Genomic DNA, 15238 nt, shown 5'->3' on the forward strand with positions numbered 1-15238 from the left:
CTTCTAATCATAGAGATCATTCTCACAAAAAATCAGCTCATTCCAAAACTTATAACCCATGTAGGACAAAAAACGTTTGTTAAAGTGTGTGGTAAAACTTAGGGTGCTGAACATTTCCCATATATATATATATATGTATGTTGATGAAGAAGATTCCTAGAAATTTGAAATTTCTTCTTGAATTTTTATTATATATATATATATATGTTTGACAGTGACCTTCCAACGCTCATTTGAGGTTAGAAAAGTTTATAAAATGGGTACTCTGATCCTATTTCTAAATCAAATGCCCACAAAAATAAAAAGAAGAAGAAGAAGTTAAAAATGAGTGGGAATCAAATGTTGTTATTTTTGTTATGTGCAGTAGCAGCAGAAGAAATCTCTGAAGTTATGCCCAACTGCCCTGAAAAATGTGGGAACGTCAGCGTTCCCTACCCTTTCGGTTTTGGTGAAGATTTCAGTTGTTACAAAAATTCAACATTCAAGCTAATTTGTAACCATACTGAACTGTTTTACTCTAACGTTCCGATTCTCAAGATATCGCTGCAAGACAACCTAGTCATCGGCAAAATCGATATGGCTTTTGATTGTTACAACAGCTCAGGTAAAACTCGCAATTTCTCTCAGCCAATGAATCTTACGGGAACACCATTCACGTTTTCAAACACCCGAAACAAGTTCTTCGCCACTGGTTGCGACACAATGGCTGTAATCTCAGATAATCTCACTGATTTGTTCTCTGGCTCTACCTCCGGATGCATCTCTTTATGCAGCGCTAACAGCGTTAATGCTAGTGAGGAGAGTTTATGCTCAGGGGTCGGCTGCTGCCAGACTGAAATACCCAAAGGTAAATTACAAAAACGGTTATAGGTAATTAAAATAACTTTTGTTATAGACGCTCCGTTGATGTGGCGGTTTACATAGAATCATAGATCGTTTGCTCGTATCTTGAGGAAATAATGCATGGTTATATACCCCCACTGCCTTGTCAGCACAGTGTTGTACAAAATCAGTTTAGGATTTTCCTTGTTATAAACACAAGTAGGTATAATGAAATATTATACTATCATGACCATTATAATTTAGGGGTGCACATTGGATTGGGTAAATCTAAGAATCGAACCAATCCAAAGCCTTTTGGATTGGATTGATTCGGATTGAGCATGGTTTGGTTCGGGTGCAGATTGTATATTAAAAAATTCGATTGATTTGATTTGATTTGATTTTAAATTAGGGGTATAACAGAACCAAACCAATCCGAGAATTGAACTAATCCGAAGTATATGTATATATATATATATATATATATATATATATATATATATATATATATATATATATATATATATGTTTATTTATTTAAAAATAAAACCCTTTCTTAGTTTCGTTCTTCTATTGTCTATTTCTCTCGTCTTCAACTTCATTTCCTCTATTTTTTTTTTAAATAAAAATTCATAAAAAAATGTAAACAAATATCTTTCTCAACTCTCAAATGGATCAACCCATTTATAGAAAAACTTTTTTAAAAAGTTTAATTTCTTATTTTTTTATGAGAACCTTTATGCCGTATTTGTTAGATGAAATATACTAGACGAACCTAGACTTATATTGGTTAATCTACCATTTATAGATTAGTTTCCTCACTAATCTATCCAATATACCAATTTTAAAATTGTAATTTTTTATAGTCTCATCGAACTTCCTCTAATATTCAATTTATATAGATTTCAATCAAAATTTAATCCTAAAATCATTTTTATTTTAAAAATAGGTATTATTTATGATTTGATCCAAAGGGTTCCTCTTTAAAAAAAAAAAATACTAATTTATCTATTTTGAAAGTATGAGAACCGAGAACCGATACGAATCAAGATTGATCTGGATTGGTTCGATTCTATAGGATAATTTGATTGGTTCAGTTCCAAATTTTTAGAATTGATTATGTTTGATTTGATTTCAATTTTGCAAAAATCCAAACTAATCCAAACCATGTGCACCCCTATTATAATTAAGTGAGTTTTTAATTTTCTAAATTTCAGAATATCATTACTTTATATTATGTTATCTATAAAATTAGTTTAAAAAAAAAAAAAAAACCTAGGATATATTAAATGTGGGTTTTTTCAAAATGACAATCTCACTAATATTTATTTTTTCAAAGTGACAATATGTTTTATTTATATAGCGACGGTCTGGATAAAAGGTAGCGAACCTGCGAGATCGTTACTTTTATAACGAGAGAGATTCTCACTTTTCAAATAAATATCAGCTATCTCCTATTTTATTTCAGCGATATTTTTATTTTGAAAAACCCTTGATCTCACTCTTCATGTTTTTGGAATTAAAATGAAAAGTGAGATGGAATTGGATTTTCGTCAAAAGTAGATCTCAATTTAGAAAATTTATCTTTAATATATCATATTAAATATAATTTTCAAGTTTTATATGTTAGATCTGCCTGCAACTCAATGGCTATGATGTCATTTGATCCTGAAGAACCTGCAAACAAGAAATCGTTGTTATGATTCCAACCAATGAAACCAAAACCACCCCCTACTGCTGAAACGGAACCGTCTATGTTGAGCTTGCTTCCAAGATTGGAAGAAAGGAGCACTTGAGCAATTTTTGTCATCCGAAACCACCACCCCATCAAATAAAAGAGATAGCTCAATTCGAGATCTTCTCCAAGACGGAGTCACGAGATGAATCGACCCCTTCAAAAAGACGCTTATTACTCTCTCTCTCTCTCTCCAAACATGATAAATTAGAGAGCAAAAGCAAACGCTAAGCATGCCATAAATGACCTTGGAAGGGAATTTAACTCCTTGGTTAAATTGAGCTTCCCATTCAGTAGGGCCCAAATCCATCCGATTAACACCAAATTTTCTAAGAATGGATTTTCGAAGCCAACCACTGAAAGGGCATTCCAATAAAATATGGTTGCTGTCTTCATTAGCTTGGCGACATAAAAGCTCAGTCATTTTACAATTTAGCACCAAATTTCTTTAATAGCAATCTCGATTCAAAGAAAAACTATTCAGAAAAAATCTACTTTATCCAGTTCTCCACACTTGGTAATCTGGCTATAGCCGGTTTTCCATCCACGTGGCACAATTAGAAGCCTGAGTAAGACTTCTAGCCTAAATATATTATAAATAAAACACTTACATCAACCCACAATTGAGGTTTTCCACCAAATAGACGATTAGAATCACAGTTTCTACTAATAATTTAGCATGTTCTTTGTTGCTATTATGGGCTCATGAAACACAAAAGATTTTACTTGTTAGTGTCAATTAGGCGGTCTGTGGACTTTTGTTGCTATCCATGTATCTCAACAAATGTGAATCACCCAATGCAAGATCTTACTATTTGTAGTACTTTGTTATTTCGATGTTGCCTTCCAAAGAATGATTTGGAGTTATTTGCAAGGTGGAACCATGCATTACCAAACAAGAGAGATTTTCCAAAGCACAAGGATTTTTTTGAATAAGCCAATCGATTTGGGATGGTACAGATCCATTTTGAGATTTCTGAAATTCTCAAGAAAAATGCATCTCCGGGAAAAAATATGTACATCCCTAGGAAAGTGATCTAATCTCTAGGGAATCTATGTTTTTTCTGCTTTTTCTAACCGTATATTTGATGTAGAGCCAAAAAAATCCAAATACATTAACCAAGCTAGCCTTACATTTATATATCCTTAATATTCATTATTTATTAATACTCATTATTCATCTACCAGGTCAGAAGAGGTTAGGTATAAGTGTGGGAAGGGCTTCCAATCGCACAACAGTTTTGGATTTTAATCCCTGCAGTCGTGCTTTCTTAGCTGACACAGAGTGGTTCAAATTCTCAAGCAAAAATCTTACAATTGTAGAAAGTGAATACTTAACGTCTAATGTGGTCCTGGACTGGGTCGTAGGGGAGGAGAAGTGTGAAGATGTTGGAACAGGTACATGTGGACTAAACAGCCATTGCAACAATTCTGAAAGTGTCTCTGGATATCGTTGCTCCTGTGACAATGGTTACGAAGGGAACCCCTATCTCCCCAAGGGATGTCAAGGTACCTACTTACTTCACAATATGACAATCAGGATGGTTTATATATGTAGGATATATCTAATAGTGCTACATACATTAGAACTTACATTTTAATTTTACTAGACATTGATGAGTGCTTGGATCCAAGCATATATTCTTGCGAAGGGACTTGCAAGAATACGAAAGGAAATTACACTTGCAGCTGCCCATTTGGTAAACATGGCGATGGCAAAGTAGGTTGCCGGCTACATCCTTTAATTACAGTATTCGGTGGTAAGCTCCTCTTAATCCTAATTTATTTTCTTTTTGGCTAAGTAATAGCAAGGAAATTGAACTAATGAGGAACTTACAAAACATTTGTGGGGATACTCCTGACAGTTACTATTTTGATAATCTAGAAGAGTCCCATAATTTCTCCAAAAGACACCCTCTTAACAGATTTTGAGAAAATCAGTTGACACAACTCTGAAATCCTTTATCAGCAATTCAACTCTATTTCTTGATGCAAAGTACACCAATGCATCAACAGTTTTTTAGTAACCTTCTCTTCAAACATGGGTCATCGACCAAACTAAATTCTTTAACTTATCAAAAACGCTACCCATCCAATGTTCAACCATCCAATATAGCCTCACCCCTAGAAGCATTGAATAGAACAGAGGAATTGGTCTACATTGTGATCGATGATGGGAATTCTTGAGAAATGAGCTTAATCCCCCCATAGAGCAAGAATTTCAGCTCTACGGTTTGTAGTCACTCCAAAACACACACGGTTTGTAGAGCAAGAATTTCAGCTCCTCGTATGGTACCATACATGAAAATCATATATATATATATATATATTAAAGGTGGTTTTTTTTTTTGTGTGTGCAGGTATTGGTGCAGGAATTTTGGTGGCAATTGTTGTTTTATGTGTTTGTTGGGTACTCAAACTGAAAATTAGAGAAAAATATTTTCGAGAAAATGGAGGTATGTTGTTAGAGCAGCACAGACAGAGTGAAGATTTTAAAGAAGCAGAAGTCAGGAAGGCAACAAACAATTACAATTCTAGTCAGCTTCTTGGTGAAGGAGGCAATGGTTCAGTTTATAAAGGCTTGTTAGAAAACAATGAAGTTGCCATTAAGAAGTCAAAAGTGGTAAACAAGCACCAAATCGTGCAATTTTTAAATGAGGTTGAAATTGTTTCACAGATCAACCATAAGAACGTGGTGAAGCTCTTGGGATTATGCTTAGATGACAAAGTTCCGTTGTTGGTTTATGAATATATATCAAATGGAACACTCTTCCACCACATCCATGACAAAAAATCAACGATCTTAAACACATGGAAAACACGTTTAAAGATTGCTGCGGAGACCGCAGGTGCACTTGACTATATTCACTCCAAAGCTGATCCACCCATCATTCATAGAGATGTTAAATCAAGCAATATCCTCATAGATAGTGAATGCACTGCAAAAGTAGCTGACTTTGGAGCTTCAATGCTAATTCCATTTGATCGAAATATTGCACCCAGTGGTGGGCAAGGGACCTTTGGGTACATAGACCCCGAATATCTTCAAACAGGCAAGTTAACAAAGAAGAGTGATGTATATAGCTTTGGAGTTGTTCTTATGGAGCTATTAACCAGAGAGAGACCAATTTCTAATGCACGATCTGAAAAATATACAAGCTTAGTTACATTATTTTTATCTTCAATTCGAGAAAATTATCTTGATGAGATTTTGAAGGTTGAAGATGTCCAAGAGCATGAAATGAGGCAGGTCTACATTGTTGCTAAGCTTGCGGAGAAATGTGTGGCAATGCCTAGTACAGAAAGGCCCACAATGACTGAAGTGGCTGACGTGCTTGATGGGTTGACAAAGGAATATGGGGATTTGAAGGTTGAAGGAGACTATGAAGAAACTCAAAGCTTGCTAGAAGATGAACATTTTATGCAATCGTTTGAAATTTACTCAGATTCAACTTCGACTATATAATAAATGGTTAGATATTATGTATTGTAATAAAATGTTATAAAAATAATTTTTTTCTATTAAACTAAAGGATAAAAAAAGGGATCTTCATTCACCTTCTTGAACTTTTTTCCTTGAATTAATACCATTAAAGTAAGACTTGGAATTCTATAGAGAAAGGCCATTAGGAGGTACATCTGAAGCATTTAGCTAGGATAAATCTATAGCTTTCTTTCTCTTGTAGTTAATTATTAGAAGAAAAAAATGTGATCATATTTTATTAGTTCTTTTATTGGGTTCATTCTTCACTAAATAAAACATGCATGTTTTGACAATGGATAACATTTTTTATACTGTGAATGCAAGATAACGCTTTGAGACTATACTTGATTTATGGTATTGGATGAAAGCCTGTGAGCAAAATGCCCTAAATCCTTTGTGTAGACACCCCAATTTGCACGAACCTATTAAAAAAAGCTCAAATTTTCAAAAACTCAAGTTGATTTTAATCAAAGGTCTAAAACTCTTTAACAGGCCCATATTGCATAATAATTATCACTTGGCACATTTCTTTATGTATACTTGCACACATGCATCATTTTACATTGATTTGCATGTCTAAACCTTGTCCCTAGTCCAACACCGTCCAATTTCATATCCACTTTCCTAACCCATTTTCGACCCAATTTCATAACCACTTTCTAATTCCACACCCAATCTTCATTAACCAATCCACTATCCATATCTTAACCCAATACAAGCCCACTTTCAAACCTATTCTAAATATCCAAATTTAAATCATCCTAAGCCCATGACCTAAGTCCAAAGTCATATCAAATACATTCTAAGCTCATGGTCTTACACCTCCCCAAAAGAGGATGCATGGTAGTCTCTCATAAGTCCTAATGCCCAATGTTCCAACCTAATTGGAGAGTTAACTCGCTTGAGAAAACCTAAGAATATCTTTTTCAAAAAATGATGTCAAACTAAAAAGGTGCTTTGATTTTTGGTAAAAATCCCTAAAATTGAAAGAACTTTCAATCCTACCCCTAAAAGGTAAGAATCTTCAAGTACATACATGAAGGTCTCTTATTAGTTTATTTAAAAAATATATATCTACCATTACTTTTGAGAATATTTACAAGAGAACCCAAATCTACTTACCTACCACTTAACCTTTATACATGTCACTCTTTTACTCACTCTCATAAAAATACTTTTGTTCTCTTGCCTCTATTTATCAAAAAACTAAAGATTAAAAATATTTTCGATGTTTTATCTCACAAATTCCACCTTTACCCTCATAGATAGAAAATTTCAAAAGAAACAATCAAAATCTCATGTTCATTCTCTTTGTTTTTACGGTTGGACTATTTTATCCCCAAAAGTTCTCCAAAAGCTCTTCCTATGATCAATTCAACCTCAAACTCTACCAAAATCCTTACTTAACTCAAACACCCATCTCTCAACCTTCAAGCTTCCAAACAAAAATCATCACTCATTTCTTACATCCAACACTTAGCCAAAATTCTCAACTTCAAGTTCTTCTATTCAAGACAATCTCATTTAAGACTATTAAGGGACAAGGTGGGTTAGAATTTAATTTTATTTTAAGCTTGCATTTTTTTTTCTTCTATCCTTCTTAATTTTTCTTTTAGAAAATTTAGGATGAAATGAAGAACCCATCTTCATCTCGAATAGATTGAACTTCAACCTTGGGCATGGAATACTTGAGGTGATTTGATAAAAAAAAAGGAAGTTTAAGTCTTTTTAAACTCATGTATCTCTCATGTATCATAGTGTATGTTATGTACACACATCACACATGTTTGATTATGATGAAAAAATATGTAGCTCTCTTAATAAATTTAAAACACTAAGTTTCTAGCCAAGTATGTATGCATTAATGTTATAGATCTAAGGGAATTCCATCTATGAAATCTTTCTAAAATCTTAAAACAACATTCCAACTCTTGTAAAAAGAGATGACTCCATGGGATATCCTTTTCCATAGGATATTTTCACATGTCAATAATAACGTTAAATCTTTTTTCAAAGAGATACATTCCCAATATATGCACACACTCATTTCATGCATCTCGTGTATTTTATTGTTCTTTTTTAACAATCCCAAAAAATGGCCAAGTTTAAAAAGGAAATCACCTTATGTGGAGAGAATGAGGTACTTAACACTTTCCCCATCCTTTAACCAAATCCCCTTGTCTAGATCTTAGGTAAACCATATCCTTTATCATGAACGAGAACCACTACAATGTTATAAAAAATGATTTTCTTAAAAAACTAATTCGAGTGCCCATTCACACATATTTTCAAAAAAGAATGGTTGTGACTCCAAACAACATAGTATTGAGGTTAAAAAATGAACAACTCATGTCTACATTTTGGAGAAGATCTCAGGATGAGATGGGATTAAAGTTGGGAGAAATTGGCCTAGGGAGCTCAAATTTTATTTACATATTGTTTTAAATTTACATCGTAATTATGTTGTTGTCCCTAGTATGCTTGCAACTTTCTCTTTGAATTAGTTATTAGCATTATAAGAAATTTGATATTTAACCATAATATTTTTCGTCACTAAATGTTTAAAAGGTGTCACTAAAAGTTTTATTAACAACATCTTTATTGCGGCTACGCCGTTACTAAAAGTGTCGTGGCTAAATGTTTTAGTTACAACTTTTAAAAAATGTCACTAAAGATTATACCTTTAGTTACAACAAATAAATTATCACTAAAAATATAATATTCAGCCACAAAAAATATTGCGACTACTTTAAAAAGTTATTGTCACTAAATATATGTAATTGCCACTAAAACTTGTCAAAACTAATTGATAAAAATGGATTTTTAATGGTAATTTAAAGTAGTTGCTAAAAGTGGAGAGTTAGCCAAAACCATAAATCGACACTAAAACTGCTAGATTTAGTGTTATTTTTTGCAGCTAAATGTGAATCGTTAACAACAATCATTAATTACCACTAAAAAAGTTTAAGAATATATTTAGTATCAAATTACTTTGCGACTAAAAATGGACTATTAATCACAACAAAAAAATCATCACCAAAGTCCTTAAAAAAATATGAGACAAGAAATTTAGTGACATTAAATTCTTTATATATATATATATATATATATATTGACATACTTGATTTTCATGAACATGCTTGTATTTTAAATGAGAATATGAAATCTTCATCACAATAAATATTGAATCAAACATTAAATTTAATTCATTTAAGTACAATATTCCAATATAAATTGTTCAACTCATCATAAAAATAAAAAATAAAAATCTTGATCAAAGAGATTTTGAAAAGTTCTACATCATATGTCTCTGATCTGCAAATAAAATAATTGAAAAATGATTGTATTAAAATAAATTAAATGAATATATCATATATATAATTGGACCAAAAGTAGATCTCTTTAGAAAATAAAATTCGACGAAACCTCCTTAATATTTCAAACATGTGGAATTATGACGTACCTGATAAGAAATCATTTATATTATAAGAGAAGATCCCCATTAAAAAACATGCATCCATATAAGAAAATCACAAGATGCATTCATATTAACTTATGAGCAATTCATATGTGAATAATAGATGAAAAATGCATATAAGCAAATCAACTGTGCATATGCTCAGTTCAGTCAAGTACCTGAAATGGCTCAAAGTTTCCTTCCTCAACTATTGAAGAAATTCTCTTTAAATCTAAAGGAGAAGAAAAAAATTAAAGCATATTGACCAAGGAAGGTTAATATGTATGGAATAAGGAAACCATGGTTGCTAAATAGATACTTATTCTGAAAAAAAAAAAAAAAGGGCATGTTCTCAACATCATTTTTTTGGTGTATGTGAATCCTAAATTAATTTCTCTTATCTACTAAATAGCTAGCTAGTGTGCTCTCTCTATATTTACTATTTCAAGTTGTTGAACTTGGCTATTGGAAAAGAGGCTTCTCCTTTGTGGTCTTTTGGTATTATTTTAATAAAATTGATGTGTTATTGAAATGGATGGTCCATTTTAAAATCCATTCCTCTCAATCATCATCTTTTGTTATGTATTTAAACTTCCCCATGGACAAATGGATCCCTTGATTATGTATAGTTAGTCCCTCTTGAATTAGCACAACTCTAACCTAAACTTGATCGTCCATTATCCTGCCCCACCTCAAACCTTGTGCTCAAAAACCACCTTTCACAGCCATTCTACACCTTATGGTCTTCCTACAGATTTGATCTCCTCAAAGCCCTTAACCAAGCTTTGATACCAGTTGTTGGAATAGAGTAAAACAGTTGGTGTTTGAAAAGATATACAGTTTGTCTGTTCCTACAACTAATGGACAAATAGATATAATGTTTGTCTGTTCCTACTACTAATGGACAAACAAATATAACTGGTTGATTATGCACTGCCCCTTCAAGGATTATTAAGAATTGAAATATTTGCACAAACCTTTGCATTTCTGGAGGCAGCCTTCCTAGCCTTGAGTGTTTGCTAGTCTTGTCATCAGAAAAATATAAAGTAAACAAAACAAAAATTCAAGGTTTGTTAAAAAAGCTTCCATTCTTGTCACATTGTTTAATTCATAAACAACAGAAGTACCAAGTTCTAGCAATTCATCTTCAACCCCACCACGATTATGTAGAAAGGAGTAAAATGGCTAGATTTTACAAAAAAATGTACATAAATATGAGCTAAGCCAATAAATTGTCACTAAACATGTCATAGTTCAGGTGCTATGATGTTCTTAACAAGAAACAAAGATCTCTAGTGAAAAATGATTCTGCAGTTGAATTGCAAAATTTGTTGGGGGATAAAGATCATTGCATTAGCACCACAATCTACATATAATTAAAAATTATGGACCGTGATCACATATGAGAAGAGGCATCTACCATCTCTTAGCCAAAAAGTCAAATGATGATGAACACCATAATATGACAAAACTCAAATCCTATACCATACCATTTTAAACCAATATGAAGTTCAAATGCAACAACATTTTACCAATCAATAGAGAAAAGTCAAAAACTTAGTAAAACATGTATATTTACCAATCGTATACAAAACAATGTCCGTACAATTACCTATAGTATCAAAAAGAGATCCTAGTGTGCCAGTTTGACCAATTTTGAAGGTTGAAACATATTTACTGCAACAACAAGATTTTGGAAAAGTTATATTCAATGTTTAGTTCCTTCATTGATGGTTAAGTTTCCATGTGACAGTACCTTCAGCAATTGACGAATTTACCCTTCCAGTAGTTCCATTAAGATCTCAATCTGCTGCTTTCTAAATTGGATGAGTATCTTATCACCAACCAACTTTACTTGCATAGTATAGTGATAAGGTCCCATAAAGCCATTTTTGGGACCGTAATTACACAAGAATTATTGACACGTGATTGTTATTTCACCTTAAATAAAAATAAATTGTATAAAAATGCCAAAATCATTGAGCTAATAGAATTTTCTATTATTTGCAAGTAAAAAAGGGTAATTTCGGAGACAAATAATATTGAAACAATATCCAAGCCAATGTGGAGCATCCAACCAAATCACAGATCCCAACTCTGCCACATCATCGTGCCACAACACTCTTGTGGTGCGCCATGGTAATCTTGAGGAATTATGCCTCAAGATTTGTACTGAAGGTTCTAAACTCTTTGGTCGTTGCAGTGGTGGATCTGTCTCGAATCAACTAAAGTAAAATTCAACTTAATAACCCAAAAGAAATCCTATAAATTGGGGGTTGTACCAAAGGAAAGGATCCCTCTTCTTATTCCTAATTACACTCTGTTATTTTCTGATTTTTGCTGAAAGAGAGAATCCTTATAGAAGTGAGAGCTCAAGAATCATCTCTTTCCCTTTTTCGTCCTTAATTTCTTTTTGTAACACCATTGTAGTTGATCATACTTTCAAGTTTGGAATCAAAGTGCAGTAAAGAATTGTCTCATTCTCTTCTCTACCATATTTTATCTGCTTTACTATTACTGCAATTTGTTCATCGCAATGATCGACTAGACACTACATAAAGTATCAGAGTGAGTCTTTCTTGATCTTATTTAAGCAATTCTATTATACCTGTTTTAATTGTACTTGTGTGAAGACTATTAAGTATGGATTATCCGATTTGTATTGATTATTCTCACTTTGATGATTCATGCTTAAATGAGATCAAGCTTAATCATGCTTAATGACAACTTGAGATAGAAATCTGATAATACCACCTTGATTTAGGATTCACCTATACTTTGATTTCAACTACAAGAATTAATTGATTTATCCTCCGATCCATGAAAAAGAGTTTTGTTGCGTAGATTGAGATCGAATTAGAATTGTTTAGATTTTTAACATAGCTTGCAAAGGTTGATTTGATCTTTCTAACTCTTCCATTGATTTAATTTCAACTCTTGTTTCAATTCTACTTCTTAGTTGTAATTTCTCTACTCTATTTTTAATTTGTTTTTTAAAAATCTATTTTGATTTTTAATTGAAAGAATATCCAAATCGACTGTTGTCCCTATGGAACGAACTTTGCTTACCAAAGTTTATTAATATTTGTTCATTTTACATCTGCAATCTACTACTTGAACAAATTGCTGCCATTGCGAGTGATGCGATTTTGATTCATTTTCATTTTGATAAAAACCTGATAAAGATTCAACACAGCTCCGAATATTGTTTTGCTTGAAACAGAAGCTAAACGAATAGAATCAAAGACCAAAATATTTTCATTACAATCCTTGATACATCAGAAAATTATTTCAAAAAGAATTTTTCATTTTGGTTAGAATTTTACCGCTCCGCGGTAGCCCATTGGTGCTCTACGGTGACGTGGCAACATTTGCCTTTGAATGTTTGGGAACAAGCTTCTAACATCCTAAACATTGTAATGAAAATATTTGTTTCTCTTCTTAACATTCTGACTTGGATAATCTTGCTATTTTCAAGTGAAGGAATCGATGAAAGGCGACTCGTGGAATTTTATCCATCGTCTCGGTTCCCTTACTAAGAAGATAACTACTTGTTAATTTTATTTTCATTTTGTTTTTACTAGAAAAAAATTTGTATTAGGAACTTGAAGTTGTAATAATTTTTTAAATTACTCCGAGAAGGCTCGGATTGCAATAGTTCTAGGGAAGGATGATAGTGGGACGAAACTGTCTCGGCCCCTCAGATTCGTATACTGAAATTGATGTCGGTGGCTCGAGTTGACTCAAATTGTTCATCCCCCATCTAGAACGAGAGGTAATATTCGTACCACCCACGTAACTCTCGTCAGTGGGTTTCTGTGTTGATTTTGGATGATTAAACTGTACACCTAGATCTGCACATAGTAATAAGGGCATCCTTATAAGGATGACATCATAAGATAAGAATCAGATTTCATCATTGATATCTTTTCCTTTTAGAAAATTGAATTCACAATCAAAAGTTTAATTAAAATTGGTTAGACTCGACTCTAGATCCTACTAAGCTTATAAGCAAAACTAATCTAGTTGCATCAATTGCACTTCTTGATCGAAATTAATGCCTAAGTGAGATCTTGCCCCGCTGTACCTCGTGTACTAGGGGATAGACAATGTCTGTTCTAAACGAGAAGTGACTTTAGAGTGCCCTTACTCAGCATTGTGCGTCACCTCCCAACTGGGGATTAAATTGACTACTTTTGATTTTAAAGATTTGGGTTGGAGGCTCAAATTATCACTTTAAAACAATTAGGAGTTATTTAGTCATAAGAACCCAATATTCACGTGTGAATTTCTCCCTTTCTTGCGTGCAAATCAATAGTGTATGTTTAAAAAGAGATCCCAGCAAAATCTGATTAAGCATTTGATTCGAAAATCACAAGATCTCATCCACTACCTAGGATTAGAAGAGAAATCAACTCTATACCCACCCTACAAGTCTTAGAAATGGATCAACATCCAATCCCACCTCATCATATCCATGAAGATAAGCAAGTTCTCAATGAGTTGTTTATCGCTATTACAGTTAATCCTCCTTCTTGCATCGTAATACCAATCATGAATGTGGCGCAATTTGAAATAAGGGTAGCCACCATCAACATGCTCCCTAAATTTCACAATTTCGAGAGTGAACAACTTTACAACCATCTAAATAAATTCATGACCTTATGCCAGACATTCAAAAATGGTCACCTCGACGAAGACAACGTCTAGCATAAGTTGTTTCCTCTCTCTTTCGAAGATCATGCTATGGCCTGGTTGAACTCCTTGGCCTCTAACTCTATCACCACTTGGGATGAGTTATCAAGAAAATTCATTGCCAATTTTTTTTCGATGGCAAAGATGGAACAATTCAAAAATGTCATTAGAAACTTCAAAAGAAGACCTAATGAAGAATTCACTCAACCTTGGGAAATGCTTAATGACCTTCTTGTTAAATATCCGTATCATTAGATAGATAAAGTCCAATTGGTCAACTTCTTTTATTGCGGTCTCCCAATAGTCCAATGTATCCTTCTAGGGTTTATGCATCAAGGAAAGTTCATGAATCAGATTCCTAATCAAGCGTATGAGTTCCTAATAAAACTAGCTGAGAATGCTTGAAATTGGAGTACTAACTTATGAGACTTCAATAAAGGAGACCTGGGAACCAAGAAACTAGGCATGTATGAGATTAAATCCAGCCCCAATCTCAAGAATGTCTTGACAAGCCTAGTTAGTAGTATGCAAAATTTGAATAAAAAGTTTGATACTTTCAGTGTCAAAACCAACCTACAAGAGGCCACCCCAATTTTGCAAGTCGCAACAGAGACATCTTTATCATGTCTGCTCTGTGAGAGCTCTACTCATTCCATTGAAAATTATCCCACTTTGCCAGTAGTAAAGGCCAAGTAAATGAATGTTATAGGAACTTATAGCACATATAGGAAATCCACTCCTAATTTGTATAGTCAAACATACCATACTGACAATAGGTTCCAACCCAATTTTTCTTATCAACAAAATGAACCTATTCAATTGAGAGGTTTTCTAGGTTTTCAAAAAAATTACAACCTCTAGTCTCATTCCAATGCAAACCTATCTTTGGTTCCACAACCATCTTACTCTTTACGTCAAAAATTTAATCAACGAGTGATCGTTGTTGACCCTATAATCAATTACTCCCCTCTATTGCTCAAGCAAACTTTCCATTAGAATCAATGATGGCAGAGTTGTTAAAGCAACAATTGCAAATCATGCAATA

General features: G+C 33.2%; 1 protein-coding gene across 1 annotated transcript; it reads left to right on the top strand.

The window, feature by feature from the left end:
* Nucleotides 1-299: 299 nt before the first annotated feature.
* LOC147393400 (wall-associated receptor kinase 2-like) lies at nt 300-6114 on the top strand. Its single transcript, XM_086456902.1, has 4 exons — nt 300-847; nt 3746-4066; nt 4168-4317; nt 4918-6114. The coding sequence occupies exons 1-4, from the start codon at nt 325-327 to the stop codon at nt 6021-6023; spliced, it is 2100 nt and encodes a 699-aa protein (XP_086313028.1). The 5' UTR covers nt 300-324; the 3' UTR covers nt 6024-6114.
* Nucleotides 6115-15238: the final 9124 nt, after the last annotated feature.

Source organism: Akebia trifoliata, chromosome 10 (genome assembly GCF_017979445.1).
Source record: "Akebia trifoliata isolate Shusen 1 chromosome 10, ASM1797944v1, whole genome shotgun sequence".
Taxonomy (NCBI): domain Eukaryota; kingdom Viridiplantae; phylum Streptophyta; class Magnoliopsida; order Ranunculales; family Lardizabalaceae; genus Akebia; species Akebia trifoliata.

Excerpts from the sequence above, each read along its gene's own strand:
- LOC147393400 (XM_086456902.1), top strand. The coding sequence starts at position 325 with ATGAGTGGGAATCAAATGTTGTTATTTTTGTTATGTGCAGTAGCAGCA. Across the intron at positions 848-3,745 it reads CCAGACTGAAATACCCAAAG|GTCAGAAGAGGTTAGGTATA; the intron begins GTAAATTACAAA and ends TTCATCTACCAG. Across the intron at positions 4,318-4,917 it reads TTTAATTACAGTATTCGGTG|GTATTGGTGCAGGAATTTTG; the intron begins GTAAGCTCCTCT and ends TTGTGTGTGCAG.